Below are 21,773 nucleotides of genomic sequence, written 5' to 3' on the forward strand. Positions count from 1 at the left end.
GCTCAGGTGTTTGGTCCCCTGAAACCACACGTGAGATCTGGAAGAAGCTCCTGGCTCCTGGCTTCGGCCTGGACCAGCCCCAGCTGTTGCGTGTTTGAGAACTGAACCAGCAGATGGAAGATCCTTCTTTCTCTCTCCCTCTCTCCCTCTCTCTCTCTGTATGTAACTCTAACTCTGTCTCCCAAATAAATAAAATCTTTAAAAAACAAAAGTGTGGCTGGCACCAGCACTCCCTCTCTCACATGTGCGCCTCTCTTCCCATACACCCACCTGCCTTGGGCCATGAGGCTCTCACTGTGAGCTGAGCAGGTGCCAGACACGCTTGGGCCTCCAGAACTGTGAGCTAAATTATTTTCTTTATGATTTCCCAGTCTCAGGTATTATTTTATTAGAGTAACAGGAAATAAACTCATAGAGATGCTCAGGGATTCATGGATCCCCAGCCCCAGAATTCCAGGCATATTCCCAAAGAGGCCAAACCATCCAAGAAGTGTTGTGCTAAGTGTGTCTCACATTAGGTCTTCCGGTTACCCTGCAGACACTGCCCCAGGACACTCACTCTTATCTTGACAGCATGATGGGCTTAAGCACTCCACTCACTACGATGATATCCATGTAAGGTATTTATCTCATTTTTAGTGGGAGTTTTATTTCTTCAGGAGGACTGCATTATCTTTTAATGGACAATGTGAATTTTAAACTGGTCACATTTCCTTTGGCTCAAAGAACGTACAACCAAATTGATGACCCAAACTTAGTAATGCATTTGGGGGTGTTCTGCCCTGTAGGAGCGAGGGGACTTCAAAAAGTTCATGAAAAATGGAATTAAAAGATAAGCTTGTTTTGGTGTAAATTTCTTTTAAATCCAAGCATATGAGAGGTCTTCACAAAGATCATGTAAATGTATATTATGAAAAAACTATGCATAGAGGCTGACATTGTAGTTTAGCAGGTTAGGCTGTGCCTGCAATGCCAGCATCCCATCTGAGTGCTGGTTTGTGTCCCAGCTGCTCCACTTCTCGTCCAGCTACTCGGTCCCCTGCCACCAACTTGGGAGAACTGGATGAAGCTCCTGAGTTCGGCCTGGCTCGGCCTTGGCCACTGTGGCCATTTGGGGAGTGAACCAGCAGATGGAAGATCAATCTCTCTCTCTCTCTCTCTGCTTCTCCCTCTGTAACTGCCTTTTAAATAAATAATACAAGGAAAAAAAACTATGCATAGATTTCAGAATGTTTTTACACTAAAATAAACTTATCTTTAAACTCCATTTTTCCACAAACAGTGTGAAATATCCTCATGTATCTGCATGCTGTCTTTCTACCTGGTCTGTCTTTCCTATTTAACCCATATTTTCCCTGGCTTAGACTTTATATTCGGTTTCAGTTAATCGAGATCTTCTCTTCTTTTCATATTCACACTTGTGATAGTCACAACATTTGCTCAGGACCTTTGAAAATTACTTATTTGATGAAATCTTTACTTAGTATATACTGAATCAATCTTCTGTATATAAAGATAATTGAAAATGAAAAAAAAAACCTGGTGTTAAATTGGAAATTGCATAGAAAATTAATTTTTTAAAAATATCATGTAGGATCTCTGTCTTTAATGTGCTGTACACTGTTATTTAATGCTATAACTAGTACTCCAACAGTATGTTTTCACTTTGTGTTGCTATGTGGGGGCAAACTGTTGAAATCCTTACTTAATATATACGAAACTGATCTTCTGTATATAAAGAGAATTGAAAATGAATCTTGATGTGAATGGAAGGGGAGAGGGAGTGGGAGAGGGGAGGGTTGCGGGTGGGAGGGAAGTTATGGGGGGGGGGGAAGCCATTGTAATCCATAAGCTGTACTTTGGAAACTTATATTCATTAAATAAAAGTTTTTAAAAAATTACTTATTCATTTATTTAATTCATTTGGGAGACTGACAGAGCTCCCATCTGCTGGTTCACTCCCCAAATGCCTGCAACAGCCAGGACTGAGCCAGGCTGAAGCCAGGAGCTGGGAACTCAATCCAGATCTCCCACGTGGGTGGTAGGGACCCAAGCACTTGAACTGCCAACTGGGATGCACATTGGCAGGAAGCTGGAATGGGGAGCAGGGCTGGGACTGGAACTCAGGCACGATATGGGATACAGATGTCCAAGTGATGTAACTGCAGCTTCTACTCTCTGCCCTCCTGGGGAATTTGGCCCTTGGTCCTGTTTTGTGCCTGGAGCTGGATAAGCTCTGCAAGGCCACCTGTCTCTCACAGCTGATCCTGACACTCCAGTGTGTCCTGAAACCTGAGCTAAGGACCATCTAATTTACTTCAAAGTGTCATAAACCCTTTGGGGAGTCAGGTAGGGTATGAATACAAAAGCTTTGTGTTCATTTTCACTTTACCATGTACATGTCACCTCTCTGAATTCTTATCACAACCCCAGGAAGCAGCTATAATCACCTTTGAAAAGAAAGAATTGAGGTTTGTAAATGTGACTTATCAAATTCTAATAGTCAATAAAAGAGAGAATTGAGGAAAGGACCTAGTCTTGGCTCTTAATCAATGTAGTAGTATTCATTAACATCCACATAGCTAAGTCTTTTGTCTGTTCTCTCATTTCATTTAATTGGTAAATTTATTAGGACTCACTGATGACCATGCAGTGTGCTGGCTATGAGTAAGATATGGTTCCTGCCTTCTGGTAAGACAGATGAGTCCAGGAGAAAACTGGACGACTGAACACGGTGAGCTGAGGAGTACGGTAGAAGAGAGCAACGGGAACTGTGACGAGGGAGGCAATTAACTCTCCCATGGTTGGTGACAGAGATGGAAGGGCAGAGAGAGAGAGAGAGAAGGAAAAAAGGGAGGAGGAGAGGCAGAGATAAACACACACAGAGAGGGAGAGAGGGAGAGAGAGAGAGAGGGAGAGAGGGAGAGAGAGAGAGAGAGAGAGAGAGGGAGTAAGGGAGGGAGGGAGGGAGAGAGGGAGATTGTCAGGCAAATTTCCAGAGATGATGCCTGAACTAAACTCTCAAAGGTCGGCTATGATTAAGCCTGCTAAAGAGGCAAGTGCTTGATGTGGATGGAGCTGCAGAATACCAGAAAGTAGCACCCGGTCCCTGTGACTGATGCACAGCAGCACAGAAACTTTAACAGTTCTGAAGACATTCCTCGGATGTAACTGCTTTCAAAACGAGGCTTTACTATCCTAGAAAAAACAACTAATATCCTTACCTTAATATTGATTATAACATCAGGCTTGAATTTTAAGTTTTTAATTAATTCTATCTGCTGCAAAGTAGTCATGGCGTCCTGAGAAAGTGATGGTATTTCTGTGATGATATAACCTGTAAAATATAAATTTTAAAAGTTTAATGAAATTATCAACTTATGAGAACACGGATTCATTATTATTTTACAAAAGTAATCAGGTGACTAATGCAGGTCATAAAACTATCTGTTAATAGCTTTATCAGCTAAGGTTACTGCCACATAAATTGTAACTATGAATGTTTTTCTGATAAAAAAAAAATCATTGGGCTACGAGGAGACATTTTTTAAAATTCCCCATCTATTTATTCTAGACAGACGCACCTTGTCTAAGGAAGGAAATTCCATACTAGTAATTATTTTTAAAGATTTATTTATTTTCATGTTATTTACAATGCAGAGAGATTGAGACACACGACACACATAGCAAGAAACAGAGAGAGAGAGAGAGAGAGAGAGAGAGAGAGAGAGAAAGTGAGCTAGAGAAAGGGAAATCTTTCATACACTGGTTCAGTCCCCAGTTGCCCGCAATGATTTCCCACATGGGTGGCAGCTGGGCCATCTGCTGCTGCCTCCAAGAGTGTGCACTGGCAGAAAGTTGGCCCGGAAGCAGAAGAGACTTGACTCAGGTCACTGATGTGTGCCGTTGATGCCCCAAGAGGTGTCTTTACTACTGTGACAAACACCTGCCTAACTTGTGTTAGGAGAGCTCATGTGATGAACTGTGGGAATATATCATAGGGATTGCATGCATATGGTCTTATTAACTTAATGTTTGATAATGGAATATATGTACGCAAGGCTTACATGAGCTGTAGAGTAATGAAACACCCCTGTACCTACCAGTCTGAGAAGCAGACCATTATCAACATGATTTCGGCTTGGAACATTTATTGGCTTGCATCCCACTGCAAACCCTGAATCTCCTCATTGAAATTCAAACTTTCTTATCACCATCACATGGATTTCCTTAGTATATTTCTTTAATTATGTCACTCTCTGGCTCAAGCAACTTTCCTCTTAACAGAATAAAGTCTCAATTCTCCCTATGGGAATTACAGGCCCTCAACCTATATTTCTGCTATTGTCACAGAACAGTTTTTTTTTTCTTGGAAGAACAACTCAAAAACTATGTTTATTCAGCCTCAGATATATGGCAGAACTTTAACAAAAATTGAATGGAGTAACCTGTCACTTCAAGGACAATACTTGATTGTGTTTGTTGCCAATTATAAAATTCAAGTGAAAATATGAATTTTGTGAAACTTGTTTTCACTGCCATAAGCTTTATGGCCTCCCAAATCTTAAAGCATTTCCCGATAAGATTGGTGGTGATATTAACAAATGTGACTTTTTGTTATGATATCATGATATATGTCACTCTTTGTAAGATCCACATAACTCAGTGAGTCCTTAGTTTATAAATAACTAATGCACATTAACACAAAATCATGCATAGTTAACAGATTCATTTCAAGTACAAGATTAGACTAATAGATTTAAAAAAATTTTAAACTGATAAAAATTGTACATATTTATGGGGTACTATGTGATGTTTTGATACATTACATAATGTTCAAACCAAGATAAATATACCTATTTCCTCAAAGTTTTATTAATTCTTTGTAGTAAAAACATATGAAATCCTTTCTTCTAGACTTTAAAAGTAAATATACGGTCCCTTGTCATTGTCTATAGTTACCCTACTGTGCAATATAACACCAGAATTTCTTTCTGCTATCTACTTGCAACTTGGTACCTACAAATCATCCTTTTATCATCCCTTTCCTGAATCCCTCTCACCACCATTCTACTCTCAGCTTCTGTGGGATCAATGTCTTGAGTTCACATGTGAGTGAGATCATGTGGTATTTACTTTTCTGTGTCTGGGTTATTTCACTCAGCATAATGACCCCTAGTTCCATCCATGTTGTCACAAATGACAGGATTTCATCCTTTTTAATGGCTGAATAATATTTCATAGTGTGTATGTATACATATTTGCCGCACACATTCATCAGTTGATGGACACTGGGGCTGTTTCCATTTCTTAGCCATTGTGAATGGTGATGCAATGAACATGGAGGATGGGGCTGTCTCTTTGACATACAGGTTTCATTTCCTTTGGATAAATACCCAGTAGTGGGAATCTTGGATTATATGGTAGTTTTATTTTTAGCTTTTTGAGGAACCCTAGTACTGTTTTCCACAATGGCTCAAGTATTGCTTTCCACAAAACAGTGTGCAAGGGTTTCCTTTTCTCCAAGTCCTTGCCAGCACTTGTTATTTTTTGTCTGACTGAGTACAGCCATTCTAACTGGAGAGAGATGATATCTCACTGGGGCTTTGATTTGCATTTCTCTGACGATCAGTCATGCTAAGCATTTTTTTCAAAATCTGTTGGACAGACCTTGTGTGTCTTCATTTGAAAAAATGTCTGCTTGGAGCTATTGCAAATTTTAAAATCAGGTTGTTCTTTTTTGTTGTTGTTCTAGAGTTGTTTGCGTTTCTTATATATTCTGATTATTAACCTCTTATCAGATATTTCACTTGCAAACATTTTCTCTTCACTTTGTTGATGTTTCCTTGGTTCTGTGCAATCTTTCTAGTTTGATGAAACTCCTTATGTCATTTTTGCTTTTCCTTTCTTGTACTTTTCAGTTCTTATACAAGACATCCTTACCCATTACAACATCCTGAACTACTTGTCCTATGTTTTCTTCCAGTAGTTTCACAGTTTCAGCTCTGACAATTAAGTCTTTTATCAAATTGGAACTGATTTTTGTAAATGGTAAGAGATAAGGGGTGGGAAGTGACCTAATTCATTCTTATACATGTGGATATTCAATTTCCTCAGCACCATTTATTGAAAAGACTGTCCTTCCTCCAGTGCATACTCTTAGCACCTCTGTCAAAATCAGTAGGCTTTACACACGGGTGCTCTTCTACGCTCCATATTTTGTTTCACTGGGTTATGTGTCTGTTTTCATGACAACTCCATTGGACTCATCACTATAACACTGTAGCATGTTTTGAAGCCACGTGGCAATAATGCTACCTGCTCTGCTTATTTTGTTTAATATTGCTTTGGCAATTCTGTTTTTTTTTCCATTTCTAAAATGAGTGTTAGGGTTTTTCCCCTAACTATGTGAAGCATGTCATTAGTTTTGATAGGGGTTGCTTTGAATCTGTAGATGTTTTTGGTTCATATGGACATTTTAACAGTATTGATTCTTCTAATCTGTGAACAGAGGATGCATTTCCATTTCTTTCTGTTCTCTTCAAGTTTTCATGAATGTTTTATAATTTTCATTGTAGAGATATTTCATCTCTTTGGTTACATTTATTCCTAGGTATTTTAGTTTTTTTTTTTTGGAGGCTATCAATTGAAAATTGATTGCTTTCTTAATTTATCTATTTGCGAGGGGGGGAAAAGTGGGAGGGCCTTGGGGTGAGGGCTGAAGCAGAAGCCAGGAACTCAACAGAGGTCTCCCGCGTGGGTGGCAAGAACTCAGACACTTCCGTCATCACAGCTGCTTCCCAGCGTCCACGTTACACGCAGCTGGAATCAGCAGCACAGCTGGGGCCTGAACCCACAAACTCCAACACGGGACATGGGCATCTTAACTGCTATTCCCAGCACTTGCCCCACCTTCTTCATATTTTTTTCAGACAATTCACTACTGATGGATAGCAATGCTACCGATTTTGTAACCGCAAATCTGCTTACTTCATTTATTACTTCTAATAGTTTTTGGTGCAGTCTTTGCTTTTCTGCATAGAAGAACATTATCATTTGCTAACAGTGACAATTTGACTTTCTCCTTTCCTATTTGGATACGCATTATTTCTTCCTCTTGCCTAACTGATCTGGCTAGGACTCTGAGCATATTGAACTAAAACAGTTAAGAGTAGACATCCTTATCTTGTTCTGCAATTCAGAGGGAAAGCCTTCAGCATGATGTTAACTGTTGGTTTATTATATATGGACTTTGTTATGTCCATACTGTTTATCATGAAAGAATGTTTAATTGTATCCAATGCATTTTCTGGATATATTGAGATGATCATATGGTTTTTACTCTTTTTTAAAATATTTTATTTATTTATTTATTTGAAGGCAGAGTTCCAGAGAGGCAGAAGTAGAGAGAGCGAGAGAGGTCTTCCATTTGCTGGTTCATTCCTCAGATGGCCGCAACGGCTGTAGCTGGGCCGATCCAAAGCCAGGAGCTTCTTCCAGGTCTCCCACGCAGGTGCAGGGGCCCTAGGATTTGGGCTGTCTTCTACTGCTTTCCCAAGCCATAGCAGAGAGCTGGATGGGAAATGGAGCAGCTGGGACTTGAACTGGTGCCCATAGGGGAATGCCAGCACTGCAGGTGGCAGCTTTACCTGCTACACCACAGCCCCAGCCCCAGATTTTTACTCTTATTTCTGTTTATGTGGCAGGTCAAGTTTGTTGAATTTTTTTGTATGTTGAACCATCTTTGCATCCTGGGATGAGTCTCATTTCATCACAGTGAATAAGCTTTTAATGTGTTGAGAGCTTCAGTTTACTTGTATGTTGTTGAGGATTTACTTTTAAGGATTTTATTTTATTTATTTGAAAGGCAGAGAAAGAGAGAGAGTCTTCTACCTGCTGGCTCACTCCCGAATGGCCTCCAAAGGCCAGGGCTGGGCCAGATCTCCCATGTGGGTGCAGGGGCCCACATATTTGAGCCACCTTCCACTACTTGCCCAAGTGCATTAGCAGGGAGCTGGATTGGAAGTGGAGCAGCTGGGACTTGAACCGGCACCTATATGGGATGCTGGTACTGCAGGTAGAGGCTTAACCTTCTATGCCACAGCACTGGCCCCCATGGAGGATTTTTGCATTTATTCATAAAGGATATTGGTCTGTAGTTTTCTCTGTTGTGTGCTTGTCTGGTTTTGGTATCACCAAGGCAATGATGGCCTCACACTGTGAGTTGGGAAGATTTCCCTCCTCTTCCATTTTTTCGATTAATTAAAGAAGAACTGGTATTAATTCTTTAAATTAATTATTTGGTGGGGCCGGCGCCGTGGCTTAACAGGCTAATCCTCCGCCTTGCGGCGCCGGCACACCGGGTTCTAGTCCCGGTCAGGGCACCGGATTCTGTCCCGGTTGCCCCTCTTCCAGGCCAGCTCTCTGCTGTGGCCAGGGAGTGCAGTGGAGGATGGCCCAAGTGCTTGGGCCCTGCACCCCAAGGGAGACCAGGAGAAGCACCTGGCTCCTGCCATCGGAACAGCGCGGTGTGCCGGCCGCAGCGCACCTACCACGGCGGCCATTGGAGGGTGAACCAACGGCAAAAAGGAAGACCTTTCTCTCTGTCTCTCTCTCACTGTCCACTCTGCCTGTCAAAAATTTAAAAAAAAAAAAATTATTTGGTGGAATTCAGTAAAGGAGTTATCTGGCCCTGCGTTTTTCTTTGTTACTTGTTACTAGTCTGTTTCGGTATTCTATTCCTTTATGATTCAAACTTGGTAAGGTACAGGGGTCCAGGAATTTGTCCACTGTTCTAGGTTATCAAATTTGTTGGCATGTGGTCGTTTGTAATAATCTCTCATAATCTTTTGTATTTCTCCCTTTCACCTCTGATTTTGAGTCTTCCCAGTCCAGATAATAATTTGTCAAGTTTATTTTTCTTTTTGAAAAACCATTGTTTCATTCATCTTTTGTACTTTTTTGATCTCTATTTCAGCTTTGACATTTATTGCTTCTTCATTTCTAGTAATTTTGGGTATTCTTACTTTTCTACTTTTTTCTTTAACCTTGAAAGTAATTATTTAAAATTTTTTATTAATATAAAGAGAAAAGATTTATTTATTTTAGATTTTTTTTTGTTTATTTTGATGTAGTTACTGCTTGCTGTAAGCTTTTCTGTTAGTATTAAGTTGGTTGTATTCCATATGTTTTGATGTGTTGTATATCCATTTGCATTTGTTTCAGTAAGTTTTAAAATTAACTTCATAATTTCCTCCTTGTCCATTGTTTGTTGAGGAGTAAGCTGTTTAATTTCCACATATTTTTATACCTCCCAATGTTTTTCTTGTTATTGACTGACAATGACTTTCTTTTTTATTGATTTATCAGTCTGCAAAGAGATCCAATATATCAATTTTGAAGAATTTAATGTTTTGTGACTATCATATGACCTATCCCAGAGACTGCCCCAAGTGCCTTTGAGAAGACTGTGTATTTTCCAAACTTAACAATCTGGCTTTGTATTCTCGTCCCTCTAGAAGTTGTAAGCAGTCTTCTATTTTCTTTGAGCCCGTGGACAGCTCTGGTATTTTGGCACTGATGGCACCCTAAGTCCGGGGTTGCAGCAAGTCGGATATTGGTGTGTTGTTACTGTTTTAGGACTAGTGGTTGCCCAAAGCCCAGGTTTGTCCCGAATCTGCAGTTGCAGCGTAGTTCAGAACGAACTCAGGAAGTGTCTAAAAGGGAAGTCCGTCCCTGAAAGGCTCTAGATGGGGTCAAGATAGGCCCAGATAAATTAATCACACTCACAGGCTGTGGACAGGCACCAGGCGGTTTCAGTCCCGGGCTCTTATGCAATGAGTTACCATCCACTTCCCTTTTCTTCTCCCAGAAGGCAGTTATTCTCTCTGTGTGTTGTGCCCCTTAGAGTTAGCAGTAAAATAGCTGGGCAGTCCCATGGCCTCCAACGCCACAAGGTGTAGCATAGCAATAGGACAAGTTCCACGCTACCTGGGCTGCCTGTTGCTGAGGGTGACTTAACAGCCCTAGCCTGCTGCAACCAGCTACAGCGGAAGCTGGCTGGGACGTAACTCAAACAACGGGTCATAGGTGTCTCCTTGGCCTGGGGATGGGACAAAAGGCTCTGCCCACAGGCAGCGTTTGGGTCTGCCCAGTGTTTTAGGTTTTGCCAGCCTGGCAGTAATTTCCAAGATAGAGTCCCGTGCTCCATTTCCTGTCCTACTCCCAGTGACTGGAGTCTTATTCCTAGATGTCATGTCAGGCCTCCAAGTGGCTGGTGGTGACACATGTGAAACACTAGTCTGTCCCACTAGGGCGAATGTCTCTGCCTATTGCCGGGGCAGGTCTACAGGCGCTGTGAGCCCTGGAATGGTGATAGGGGCTTTTGTATTTTACCTGGTGCTGAGTCTCACCGTGGTGGGACCTGCAGTAACCTCCAAAGCCAACTCTTTTGCTCCCTTTCCTGCACTACTCTCCAGGAGCTGGAGCCTTATTCTTTCCTCTCTGTTGCCCGAGGCCAGGGATGGGATGGTGAAGGCTGTTCTGTGGTTTCCCAGGAAGACACCAAGCTAGACTGCTCCTGAGTCTCACAGTTACAGGGACCTGTGTTTTCTCAGGGGTGCATGCCAGGTGATAGGATGGTCACTTGACTTGGTGTATAGGTATTAGCCTGGAAGGAGGGCCCAGTGCCCAGTCTAGCACTGCATTTCACTGTGGTGGGCTTCCGACTGGGTTTCAAGTCTAAAGATGGCACCTAATTCCCTTTTCCTCTCCCAAATGGCAGGCACCTCTCTGCTTGGAGCTGGGGGAAAGGTGAGAAAAGCAGTTCTTTTTCCTGTTTTCTTCAAAGTATCTTTTCTTATTGCACTAACACCAGGCACTGTGATCTATCACCTGTCTTCCTTAGCTCTTGTCAAGGTGACCTGGTACACGCACAGCTGTCCAAATTGATGTCTGTGAGGAGACAGCTGCTGGAGCATTCTACTCAGCTGTAATCCTGCTCGACCTCCAGACCTGTGGGTTTTCATCTAAGTTTGAAGAGCTCACTGATGTGGTTTCAGATTCCACAATGTGATTAACGTTTATAAAAACTCCCAGTTGTGGGGCTGGCACTGTGGTATAGTGTGTTAAGTCTCTGCAGCAGCAGCATTCCATATGAGTGACAGTTCAAGTCCTGGCTGCTCCACTTCCAGTCCAGCTCCCAGCTGATGTGCCCCAGAAAGCAGCTGGAGGATGGCCCAAGTGTTTGAGTCCCTGCTTCCATGTGGGGGACCCAGGCAAAGCTCCTAGCTTTGGCCTGTACCAGCTCCAGCCATTACAGCCATTGCAGGGTGAAGCAGTGGATGGAAGATCTCTCTCTTCGTCTCTCCCTCTCTGTAATTCTTTCAAATAAATAATTAAAAAACAAACCTTCCAGTTTCTGGATGTAGGATCAAGACTATGCACTATTATTCCAAAGTCTATTAAAATACACCTCTCCTTTCTAACTCCATGTCTGTGTGAAGCTGTACTTTCTTCATATACTTCTAAATGAAAGCAATGTGGCTAGGGGAGGAGGTGTGGGATAGACAGGTATGTTATTTAAGTTAGCCTTGCCATTGCAGAGGTAGGCTGGAATAACCTAGTACTCCAGACCCAATTCTGGAAAGATCTCAGGGGCACACTGCTTAGTACACAGATCAGAGCTTCTGAGCCCACTGTCAGCTCCTTCACTCCCAGAGACACGTGTGAGATGGAAGTATAGGTGCCGCAGTTGGAAGGAGAAAGACTTTCCATCTTCCATAAAGCTGATGGTGGCAGGTTCCTGCCTTCAGACTAAAGTGATAAGAGATTTGCAGAAATCAGGTAGTATTATGTCTAACCAGTCTTACTACCCATCTGACCTCAGGCCACTGACAGGACTAGGTGCACTGGTGACTGAGGACTTGCAAGACCATTCACACAGTGACATTCCTGGGGCAGGAGTGCCCAGACTGGGGCCGTCCATCATTCACTGGGGAAAATGAATTTTTCCCGACTCTAGAAGCAAGAGTCAAGGGAGTTTTTTCTCTCGGATAAGGATGTCATTCTCACAAATTGACTTTGATTAAAGGTTAGCATAGCATGAAAGATTATAACTGTAGGTTACATAGGTCCTTTAAAAATAGTAATGGAGGGGTTGGTGCATGGCATAACGGGTAAAATCGCTGCCTGCAGTGCTGACATCCCATACAGGCGCTGGTTTGTGTCCTGGCTCTTCCACTTCCAGTCTAGCTCCCTGCTATTGTGCCTGGGAAAGCAGTGGAAGATGATTCAAGTCCTTGGGGCCCCTGAACCAATGTGGGAAACCCAAAGAAGCTCCAGGCTCCTGGCTTCAGATCAGTCCAGTTCTGGTCATTGCAGCCATTTGGGGAGTGAACCAGTGGATGGAAGATATCTCTCTCTCTCTCTCTCTCTCTCTCTCTCTGCCTCTACCTCTCTGTAATTCTGCCTTTCAAATAAATAAATAAATCTTTAAAAAAAAGTAATTGAAATTCCAAGTACAAAATGTTTCTGGTATAGGAAAAATAATTCAAGTTGAATTTGGCAATACTCTACTGTGCACTATCTCTGGCAGAACATCTCTCTGAGAGTTTGGAATCATCAAGTATCCAGCCTCGGCCAGTCCCTGTCTCAAGTTGACATCCATATTTTAGAAGTCCTTAACTTTCAACTGTGTTTCTACCCTCTATTACACTACTAAGACCAAACATCAGAATGAGAAGCCTTGCTGGGAATCTTAACTGACATCCAAACTGAGTTTAGCAGTGTGTCAGGCTCCACAAACATTTCTTTGGGGATGCTCCAGGATGGCTCAGAGGAGGCTATGGAGAAAGGGCTCTAGGTTTTGTCTAGACTGTAGCCATCACTTGAGCCCAGCTGTGCATGGCTAGCATAGCAAGAGTGGCCCTCAGACTCAAGAAATCATCAAAACCTTTTTTTTTTTTTTTTTTTTTTTTGTCTGACAGCTCCCAGGACAAGTACCAGTGTACAGAATTATTGGGAACAGAACAGAAGAAAACATTACATGATACCAAATCCAGAATGTGAGAAACTACAAAGCACATGACCAGTCCTTCAACAAAGAAAACATAAGAAGATAGAGATAGAGATAGAGGAAACATTTAGATTACCTAAGACTTAAGATATACTAGTCAATTGCAGTAAGACCTGGTTAGATCCTACTTTAAAAAACAAAAACAAGGGCTGGTGCTGTGGCACAGTGGGTTAACGCCCTGGCTTGAAGCACCAGAATCCCATATGCTCTGCTGTGGCCTGGGAAAGCAGTAGAAGATGGCCCAAATCCTTGGGCCCCTGCACCCATGTGGGAGACCCAGAGGAAGCTCCTGGCTTCGGATCCGTGCAGCCCTGGCTGCTGCGGCCAATTGGGGAGTGAAAAATCAGATGGAAGATCTTTCTCTCTCTCTTTGCCTCTCCTCGCTCTGTGCAACTCTGACTTTCAAATAAATAAATAAAATATTTAAAAGAAAACAAAAACAAAGATGAAAACAAAACCCAAACCTGAGGCAATCCATGAAATCTTAGACTTGTTAGTGGATGATATAAAATAATAAGTAATTTTAGGTGTGGTAATACATTTTAAAAGTCACCTTTTTAAAGATACTTTCTGAAAAATTTACAGATGAATTGATACGATATGGATTGGCTTCAAAGTAAAATATGTTGGGAGAGGAGAGCAGGCAGAGGTATAGAAGAAATAAGACTAGACAAGAGCTGTCATTGCTGAAGCCGGGGGAGGGCCCATGTGTTGGGATTTTTATACTCATCTAGTTTTGTCTGAGCTGTTCCTTAATAAGCATTTAATAAGGTTATGAACACTGTGACTGACACAACTAAGTTTCTTTTTTTATGTTGTTTTTTTTTTTTTTCTTTTCATCAGTGCTTATATGTTTTCGTAGCTGTGTAAGCCACTCTAAATTTTTAAAGGGTAAGGGAGGGAAAGTATAAACAAATAGATAGTTGCACGCTGCTTGGTTTGGATATGGTTTGGGTGCGTCCTCCAAAGGTTCATGTGTTGGAAGCCTGGTCCCCAGCAGAGGCGGGTCTAGAAGGTGGTAGAAGCTGGAAGAGGTGGAGCCTGGCAGGGGATGACTGGGTCATCAGGGAGCTGCCCTAGGAAGGAATTATTGTAGTTCTCGAGGGACTATAATACTACTGCTAATTGTTAGTCTATGAGAAGAGCAACACCGGCCCTGTCTTGCATGTGATCTCCCCCTGCCCCACGTGCTCCCACCATGATAGGATGGTGAGGGAGGGGGTGCTGAATAGAGCCAGCATCATACTGTCTGGACTCTCCACCTCAAGGCTGCAAACTAAATAAGCCTCTTCTCTACAAAAGTACCTAGCCTCAGGCATTTTGTCAGAGCAATGGAGAGTGTAATAATATAGCTACCTACCCATATGGAAGCTTCAGTTTCAATTAATATGCTTAAAATTATTTTTCATTTTCTTTGAGAGGTGTGTAGTGTTTGTATATGTATGTGTGTGTGTGTGTGCGCGCCAAATGCCTACAACAGCCAGAGCTAGGCCAGGCCAAAGCCAGGAGCCCAGAACTCAATCCAGGTCTCTCATGGTGGTGGCAGCAACTCAAGTACTTGAGCTGTCACTACTGCCTCCCAGGATCTGTATCAGCAGGAAGTTGGGTTAGAATTGGGATAACTGGACTTGAACCAGACACTCTAATATGGGATGCAGGCATCCCAAGCATCTATTTAACCACTAAGCCAAAGCCCACTGCATCAATTAATATGCGTTCTGAGGTCATTTATTGACATAATTAAGAATTTTGTGATTGCCCTTTTGTTCATCTAACCTCCTACATTCTGGGTATTTCTCCCTGCTTCATCATCTTGATCACTGATGAATGGATAGATGGTTTACAGATAAGCTCTATCTGCCTATTTGTGCCATAATGTATCTATATTATAGAGGCATTTATAATATACATATAACAGTCATATATGTATTATATACATAATTATGAATTATAGGTCTATATGTACATGGATAAATATAATTCATTCTATTTTTTTTTTTTTTGATAGGCAGAGTGGACAGTGAGAGAGAGAGAGACAGAGAGAAAGGTCTTCCTTTTCCGTTGGTTCATCCCCCAATGGCCATTGCGGCCGGCGCACCGTGCTGATCCGAAGGCAGGAGCCAGGTGCTTCTCCTGGTCTCCCATGGGGTGCAGGGCCCAAGCACTTGGGCCATCCTCCACTGCACTCCCGGGCCACAGCAGAGAGCTGGACTGGAAGAGGAGCAACCGGGACAGAATCTGGCGCCCTGACTGGGACTAGAACCTGGTGTGCTGGCGCCACAGGCAGAGGATTAGCCTAGTGAGCCACGTCGCCGGCCCTATTCTACGGACCATCTATATACACATGTGATCTATGTAGAGAGCGAGCTTTTGGTCTACAGAGACCATGGTCACACATTCGCACTGTAAGTCTGCGTCTGCTGCTTCCATTAGTGATTTACTCTGCCAGTCTTGGCTTTACTTTAGCACACGGTATTTTCATCTGTATTCTTAATAGTTACAATGCACTCTTCTAACTTACTGAGACTATAAAGCAGCTATCTAAGATTTCCTTCTTTCATTTAATAAGCCTATTTCAGGTAGATGATTTTCTCCCAAGCTCATCTTCATTTTTTTCCCTTTCTTTTGCAAAATGTCTTAGAGTCTGCTCTTTTCTTTTTAGTCATTCCGAGCTCCAATGGTCTTGGTCTTGAGAAATCACAGACCCCAAGCCCTTGCTCAGCATCCATCTGTACTTGAATTTTCACTTTTGGAGTCGGAGGGCTGACTGGTGAGACAGGCTGAAGTCTGCCAGGATCTGCAGCCAGATGGCAAGTTGGTGCTGTTCCTGTTCCCATTCCTGCCTTGTGAGGGTTGATTTACACAGAGAGACCCACCCAATGACAGGACTGAGTCACAAGGCTCGGGGTGAATGTGGCAGTGCTAATCAGCAGCTATGAGCATTACCAGGTGAGCCACAGAAGCTTTCTGATGCTTCTGTTGAATGACACAATGCTAAATAAAACCGGGACATATAAGGATTAAAATAATGTTTTCTTACACGTATAGAATAAAAACCAAGTAAACAAGCAAATAAAACTATCTGAACGGCTCAGCTGAATCCAGACACCCAGTGTTTGTGCCAAGACAAAAGAAGGAGCAACCCCAGCAACTCTTCGTGCCTCTGACACAGCCCTAGCGTTAAGGCGGTTTTACCGGTGGCCGGTGTAGAACATGCGTACCAAAGTGAGACACTTCTGGCGAGTTGATCTTCTCCAGTATTAGCTTGATGACAAGTTCATCTGGAATGCTTTGACCGTTGAACAGCATCGATTTCAACTAAGGACAAACACAGACATTGGATGTTACTCTATAACACATCTGTGACACAGGGCTTTTTTTGTAATTACAGTAAGTTTGAAATTTAGATTTGTTTACCATACTTCCTAATTCGTTTTCGGCAGCAATGTGTTCTTCCAAAACTGGTAATGCTAAAAATGAATTTGAAATGTTAGCACAAACTGTTAATAGGATGGTCAAAATAAGAAACACTTTTGAACATCTTGTGACTGGTAACAAAAATTAACATCTGCAGGTAACTATGATATACGATAGACATCCACACACATTATGTAGTTTAAGGACTAGCCAAAACAGGAGCAGAAGAATCAAGTTCATAGAGAAGTTGTCGCCACCAGTTGCTGGCTGAAGACACTTTGGGAGCTAACTCCCTACACACCTCTGGGCCTGAGATGGATAGGCCCTGTGTAGTATACAAGAGATTGGAAGATGGGATGAGGTGGTGCATTTGACAGTGGTTTGTAAGTTGTAAAGTATCACACAGAAGTGTACATTAGGGGCTGGTGCTGTGGTGTAGTAGGATAAGCCTCTGCCTGCAGTGCCAGCATCCCACATGGGTGCTGGTTTGAGTCCTGGCTGCTCCACTTCCAATCCAGCTCTCTGCTATGGCCTAGGAAAGCAGTAGAAGATGGCCCAAGTGCTTGGGCCCCTGCATCCACGTGGGAAACCTGGAAGAAGCTCCTGGCTCCTGGCTTCATATTGGCTCAGCTCCAGCCGCTGCAGCCATTTGGGGAGTGAACCAGAGACCTCTCTCTCTCTCTCTCTCTCTCTGCCTCTGCCTCTCTGTAACTCTGCCTTTCAAATAAACAAATCTTTAAAAAAAGTGTACATCAGTGTATGAGTATTTGTTCAGAAACTTTTAGAGACATACAGTTATGTCCAGAGCCCATTAACTTTGCATATTGACTATATAAAGTGAAAGTGTGCATCAAGAAATATTTAAATAGATAAACACTCGTTAGAAAGTAGGGTGCTGGGGCTGAAGTTCAGTGATTTATTTCCTTTCTGAGATTATACATGCTATCCCTTCATGGAGAACATCAGGAAAGACAGAGCCTTGACCTAGGGGAGCACCCAGAAGCCAAATGATATCACTATGTCACTGGTATTCTTTAAGATTTCCTAGAGGAGAAATATTTTGTTCAAGGGAAGAGGCAAATTTTAAAGTTCTGTGTGTGTGCTATGTATAACCAAATGGTTCTCCACCCTGTCCCATCCCTACTATACCAAATTACAATTTTACTAACAGTATGGAATGCCTACTTCATAACACCTTCTCCAACAATGACTATAGTAATTTAAAAATTTATTTGTTGGGGAGAGAGAGAGAGGGAGAGAGGGAGAGAGGGAGAGAGGGAGAGAAGAAGAGAGGGAGAGAGGGAGAGAAGAATGGGGGAGGGAGAGAGAGAGGTATATTTTCCATTGACTGGTTCCCTCTCCAAATGCCTGCAACAGCTGTGTATGGGCCAAAGCTAGGGGTCAGGGATTCAATTCAGGTATCTCCAGGGAACCAACTACATGAGCCATCACCTGCTGCCTCCTAGGGAATGCATTAGCAGGAAGCTGCAATTGGGAGTGCAGCCGGAACTCTATTCCAGGCACTCTGACAAGGGATATAGGTGTCCCAAGTGGCGTCTTCACCACCAGGCCAAGAACATACCTCGGCTGCAGCAGCTTTAAAAGATTCATGGCCAGTTGATAGGCAAATATGGATCAATACTATTTCAATTAAGATTTCATTGACCAACAATGAGGTTAAACTCTTTTTTCTTATATCATCTGTTTTTATTGTTACTTTTATGAATTGCCTAATCCTTCTTTTCCTTCTGGCATATAACTTTACTGGTGAGAATAATACTTACATATTAAGATATCAACCCCTTGTCTTATATACTACAGAGAATGCAAGGATATAAACAAAAGTATACTTTATATACAAAAAGTAAAAGTTAGCATTGAAAATAAGTTCTGGCAAGTGGTTCCAAGAAAAGTTGTGAGAGTTCTTTCCTTCTCATGTTTCCTAAGAAGATATGCAAAGCACACATTTCCCAAATAGTTTCAAATCAGGCAATTCGAGGGTGTAAGTCAGTAAGATGGAGTCGAGGCCATTGCATAAGCCCCCTAAATCCTATAAACAAAACGAGGACTAACAGAAGGGTGAGGCATGAAGGGATTGATGCTGTTATAAAGATAACATGGTAATTGCCGGGTTGATAGGTGGACAGATGTGTGCTAAAGCAATTAGAGCAAAATGTTAATCATAGAATCTAGATGGTGGTGGACAAAACAGGTATATGATATTCATCATATAATTCTTTCTGTTATACAGTTTTGGAAGTTTTCATAATAAAGCATTTGGGGAAAAAGATAAAGTTTACCTTCAACACGAATACATTTCCATGTTTGTGCAATCTGATTGGCTAATGTTGTCTTCCCAACTCCCTTTAAAAAGAGAATGATCATTTAAAACCCAGTAGCACAGTCATCTGCTAGTGAAAGAGATACAGCAATTTTTAAAGATCCTGTTATAGTTACTATCATATCAATGAAGAATAGACTGCAGGCTTTTACAGCTTTGTTTCTTCTACTAACTCTTGCATTGGCCACATTTCCGGAAGTGATTTAAGTAAAATCTTTTAAATTAAGAAAATAGCTCTGAAATCAGGAAGCTAAAGCATTATGGAGGTAAACTCTTTCATTGTAAAATTTTGTGATTTTAATTACAAACCACTGTGATTCTACTGACATTCATCAACTTATTTCCCTAAAAAAATTTATAACAACAAATGTTTTGACGGCAGAAAAAATCCTTAACTGACATCTTTGGAAATTACATTTTGAAGATAAAAGGCCATTATTCATGAGGCAATATTTGTATCTGGTTGCAGCATAGCTGACTTCTCAACATTCTATTATATTTATAGAAATAATAAAAGTGGTTGGAACTCTTTCTTTGTGCTTGTCCTAAGGTCCCTATAAAATTAAGGAAGAGCTCCAGGCCTTCATCTCTGGTGCTCTGGAGAGGCGGTTCTATTAGTCAGCTCAGGGCCCTCTGATGGGAACCACCAACTAGCTCACAGGCTGAAAATAGCACCATCTAGAGGTTATTGCCAGAACTGTCCAGAAAGGCAAACTACTCTCTGACAGCCATTTTTGGTTTCTTTCTGTTTGTGGCAAGATGATACGTGGATCCTCTAACACACTGTACGTAAAGACCCAACAATGCCTCTTATTAGCTTCAGGTGTTAATATGACAATCTCTCAACTTGTCTTGAGAGTGTCCTGTCATCACAAATCTGGAGAGCCTCACAACACATTTCAAAGAAAATTGTAGAGGCAAATCCAGTATGACATAACTTTAGATCACATACTGCTGACAATGATCATGGAGCAGTGGTTGGGTGAATTAATTTCCTCACATTTAAAAATGAATGTAAATACATCCTAGGCTACTCTTAAATTACAATGTATAAAAAAGTTATACATTTATAATCAATATTATATCACACTTTAAGTTATATAATAAAAACCTGTCATATACTCTGTTAGCATACTATATTGTTTTCATTTTTATATGCTAACTTGTAAGATTATGGTTTAAAAAATAAATAAAATACTAAGTAATAGGCTAGAAGAGATGACTTACTGGTTTTCCAAATATAGCAAAGCAAACAGGTTTGGACAATAAAAAATGTCTTTCAATCTCATCTTCACTAAATATATCAGCAAAAGGATACTCCTCTGTCTTCTCTTGAGAAGTCATAATGCAAAATACTAGAAAAAGAAAGAGGAAGATTGTTAAAGAACCTAATTTGGTTGGAGTAGGCAGACTAGAGAGAGCTGGAATAATGTGTGAATTCACATGGTCCGAAAGCTGCTCCATACCACTAAACACATGGATTGTTGTCAGAAATTGAAAATAAAATAAACTCATCTATTAAAATAGTAACCGTCTCTTAGTTTGAGACACAAGCAGAAGTGCAACTACATGCTGTATAAAATAGAGCTCATATACACTGTCCTGAGAAGATTAAGGAAAATAGTACACCCATATATGTATAAATACACATATGTCCTTATGCGTACATTAAATATAAAATTCAAGTTAAATACATTATATATACATACATAGGAGTATATATATGTTTTACCACAAACACGAAAGACAATACCAGTTAAATTTATTAGATTCATAGTTTTACATTTTAGGAAACTTTGGCTAATGTTTATAGGAACATATAATGCCTATCAGAACATACATTTATTTATTTTAAAATTATTTCTAGAAATATTTTGTTATTTTGAGTATTAAATGGATTTCTAAGCACAGAGCCCCAATTTAAAACATTATAAGAACTAAGTTTTCCACTTACAATGGCTCTGTTGGAATCAATCAGAAACAAAGTAGGCAGTAGTATTGAAAATTTGTTTTTACATAAAGACCATTCTTGTCTTCAAGCACTTTTATATTATTTACATATTTATACTCACAAAATATTTACATATAATCTAGAATATTTCCAATATGTAAATAGTAAAAATAACATAGGTCATAGCTCCCGACCATGATGAAATAACATTAAAAATAATTATAAAAGTACTTTTTAATTTAATTTATTTGAGAGGTAGAGTTACAGTGAGAGGAAGAGACAGAGAGAAAGGTCTTCCATCTGCTGGTTCACTCTCCAAATGGCAGCAACAGCCAGAGCTGAGCTGATCCGAAGCCAGGAGCCAAGAGCCAGGAGCTTCTTCTGGGTCTCCCACATGGGTTCAGGGGCCCAAGGACTTGGGCCATCTTCTACTGCCTTCCCAGGCTATAGCAGACAGCTCTATCAGAAGAGAAGCATCTAGGACTAGAACTGGTGCCCCTATGGGATGCCAGTGCTGCAGGCGGAGGATTAACCTACTGTGCTACATGCCAGCCCCATAAAAGTAATTTTAAAAATTCTAATTCTTGGGGCTGGCACTGTGGTGCAGTGGGTTAAAGCCCTAGCCTGCAGCATTGGCATCCCTCATGGGCACCAGTTCAAGTCCTGGCTGTTCAAATTCCGATCCAGCTCCCTGCTGATGCGCCTGGGAGAGCAACGAAGAATGGCCCAAGTGCCTGGGTCCCTGGACTCATGTGGGAGACTCGGGAGAAGCTCCTGGCTTCTGGCTTCTGGCTTTGAATCAGCTCAGCTCTGGCCATTGCAGCCATCTGGGGAGTGAATCAGCTGATGGAAGATCTCTCTCTGTCTCTAGCTCTCTCTGTAACTCTCTTTCAAATAAATAAAATAAATCTTTTAAAAAATTCTAATTCTTGAAAAGTAAAAAGAAATGTTTTTCCAAATATTATATCAAAGTAAAATTATAAAATATG

At 41.4% G+C, this 21,773-nt stretch overlaps 1 protein-coding gene across 2 annotated transcripts in view; it reads right to left on the reverse strand.

Annotated features, from left to right (window-relative positions):
- AK9 (adenylate kinase 9) overlaps nucleotides 1-21,773 on the reverse strand; it is a 150,602-nt gene that overhangs the window by 122,143 nt on the left and 6,686 nt on the right. For both annotated transcript variants that reach the window (XM_062187650.1, XM_062187651.1), the window contains exons 2-6: nucleotides 20,061-20,188; nucleotides 18,793-18,856; nucleotides 16,493-16,545; nucleotides 16,297-16,393; nucleotides 3,225-3,337 (exon numbers count right to left, since the gene is read on the reverse strand). In XM_062187650.1, coding sequence (XP_062043634.1) covers nucleotides 3,225-3,337; nucleotides 16,297-16,393; nucleotides 16,493-16,545; nucleotides 18,793-18,856; nucleotides 20,061-20,177 — 444 coding nt within the window. In that variant the 5' untranslated portion in view covers nucleotides 20,178-20,188. The remainder of the gene's footprint in view (nucleotides 1-3,224; nucleotides 3,338-16,296; nucleotides 16,394-16,492; nucleotides 16,546-18,792; nucleotides 18,857-20,060; nucleotides 20,189-21,773) is intronic.

This window comes from Lepus europaeus, chromosome 3, assembly GCF_033115175.1.
Source record: "Lepus europaeus isolate LE1 chromosome 3, mLepTim1.pri, whole genome shotgun sequence".
NCBI lineage: Eukaryota > Metazoa > Chordata > Mammalia > Lagomorpha > Leporidae > Lepus > Lepus europaeus.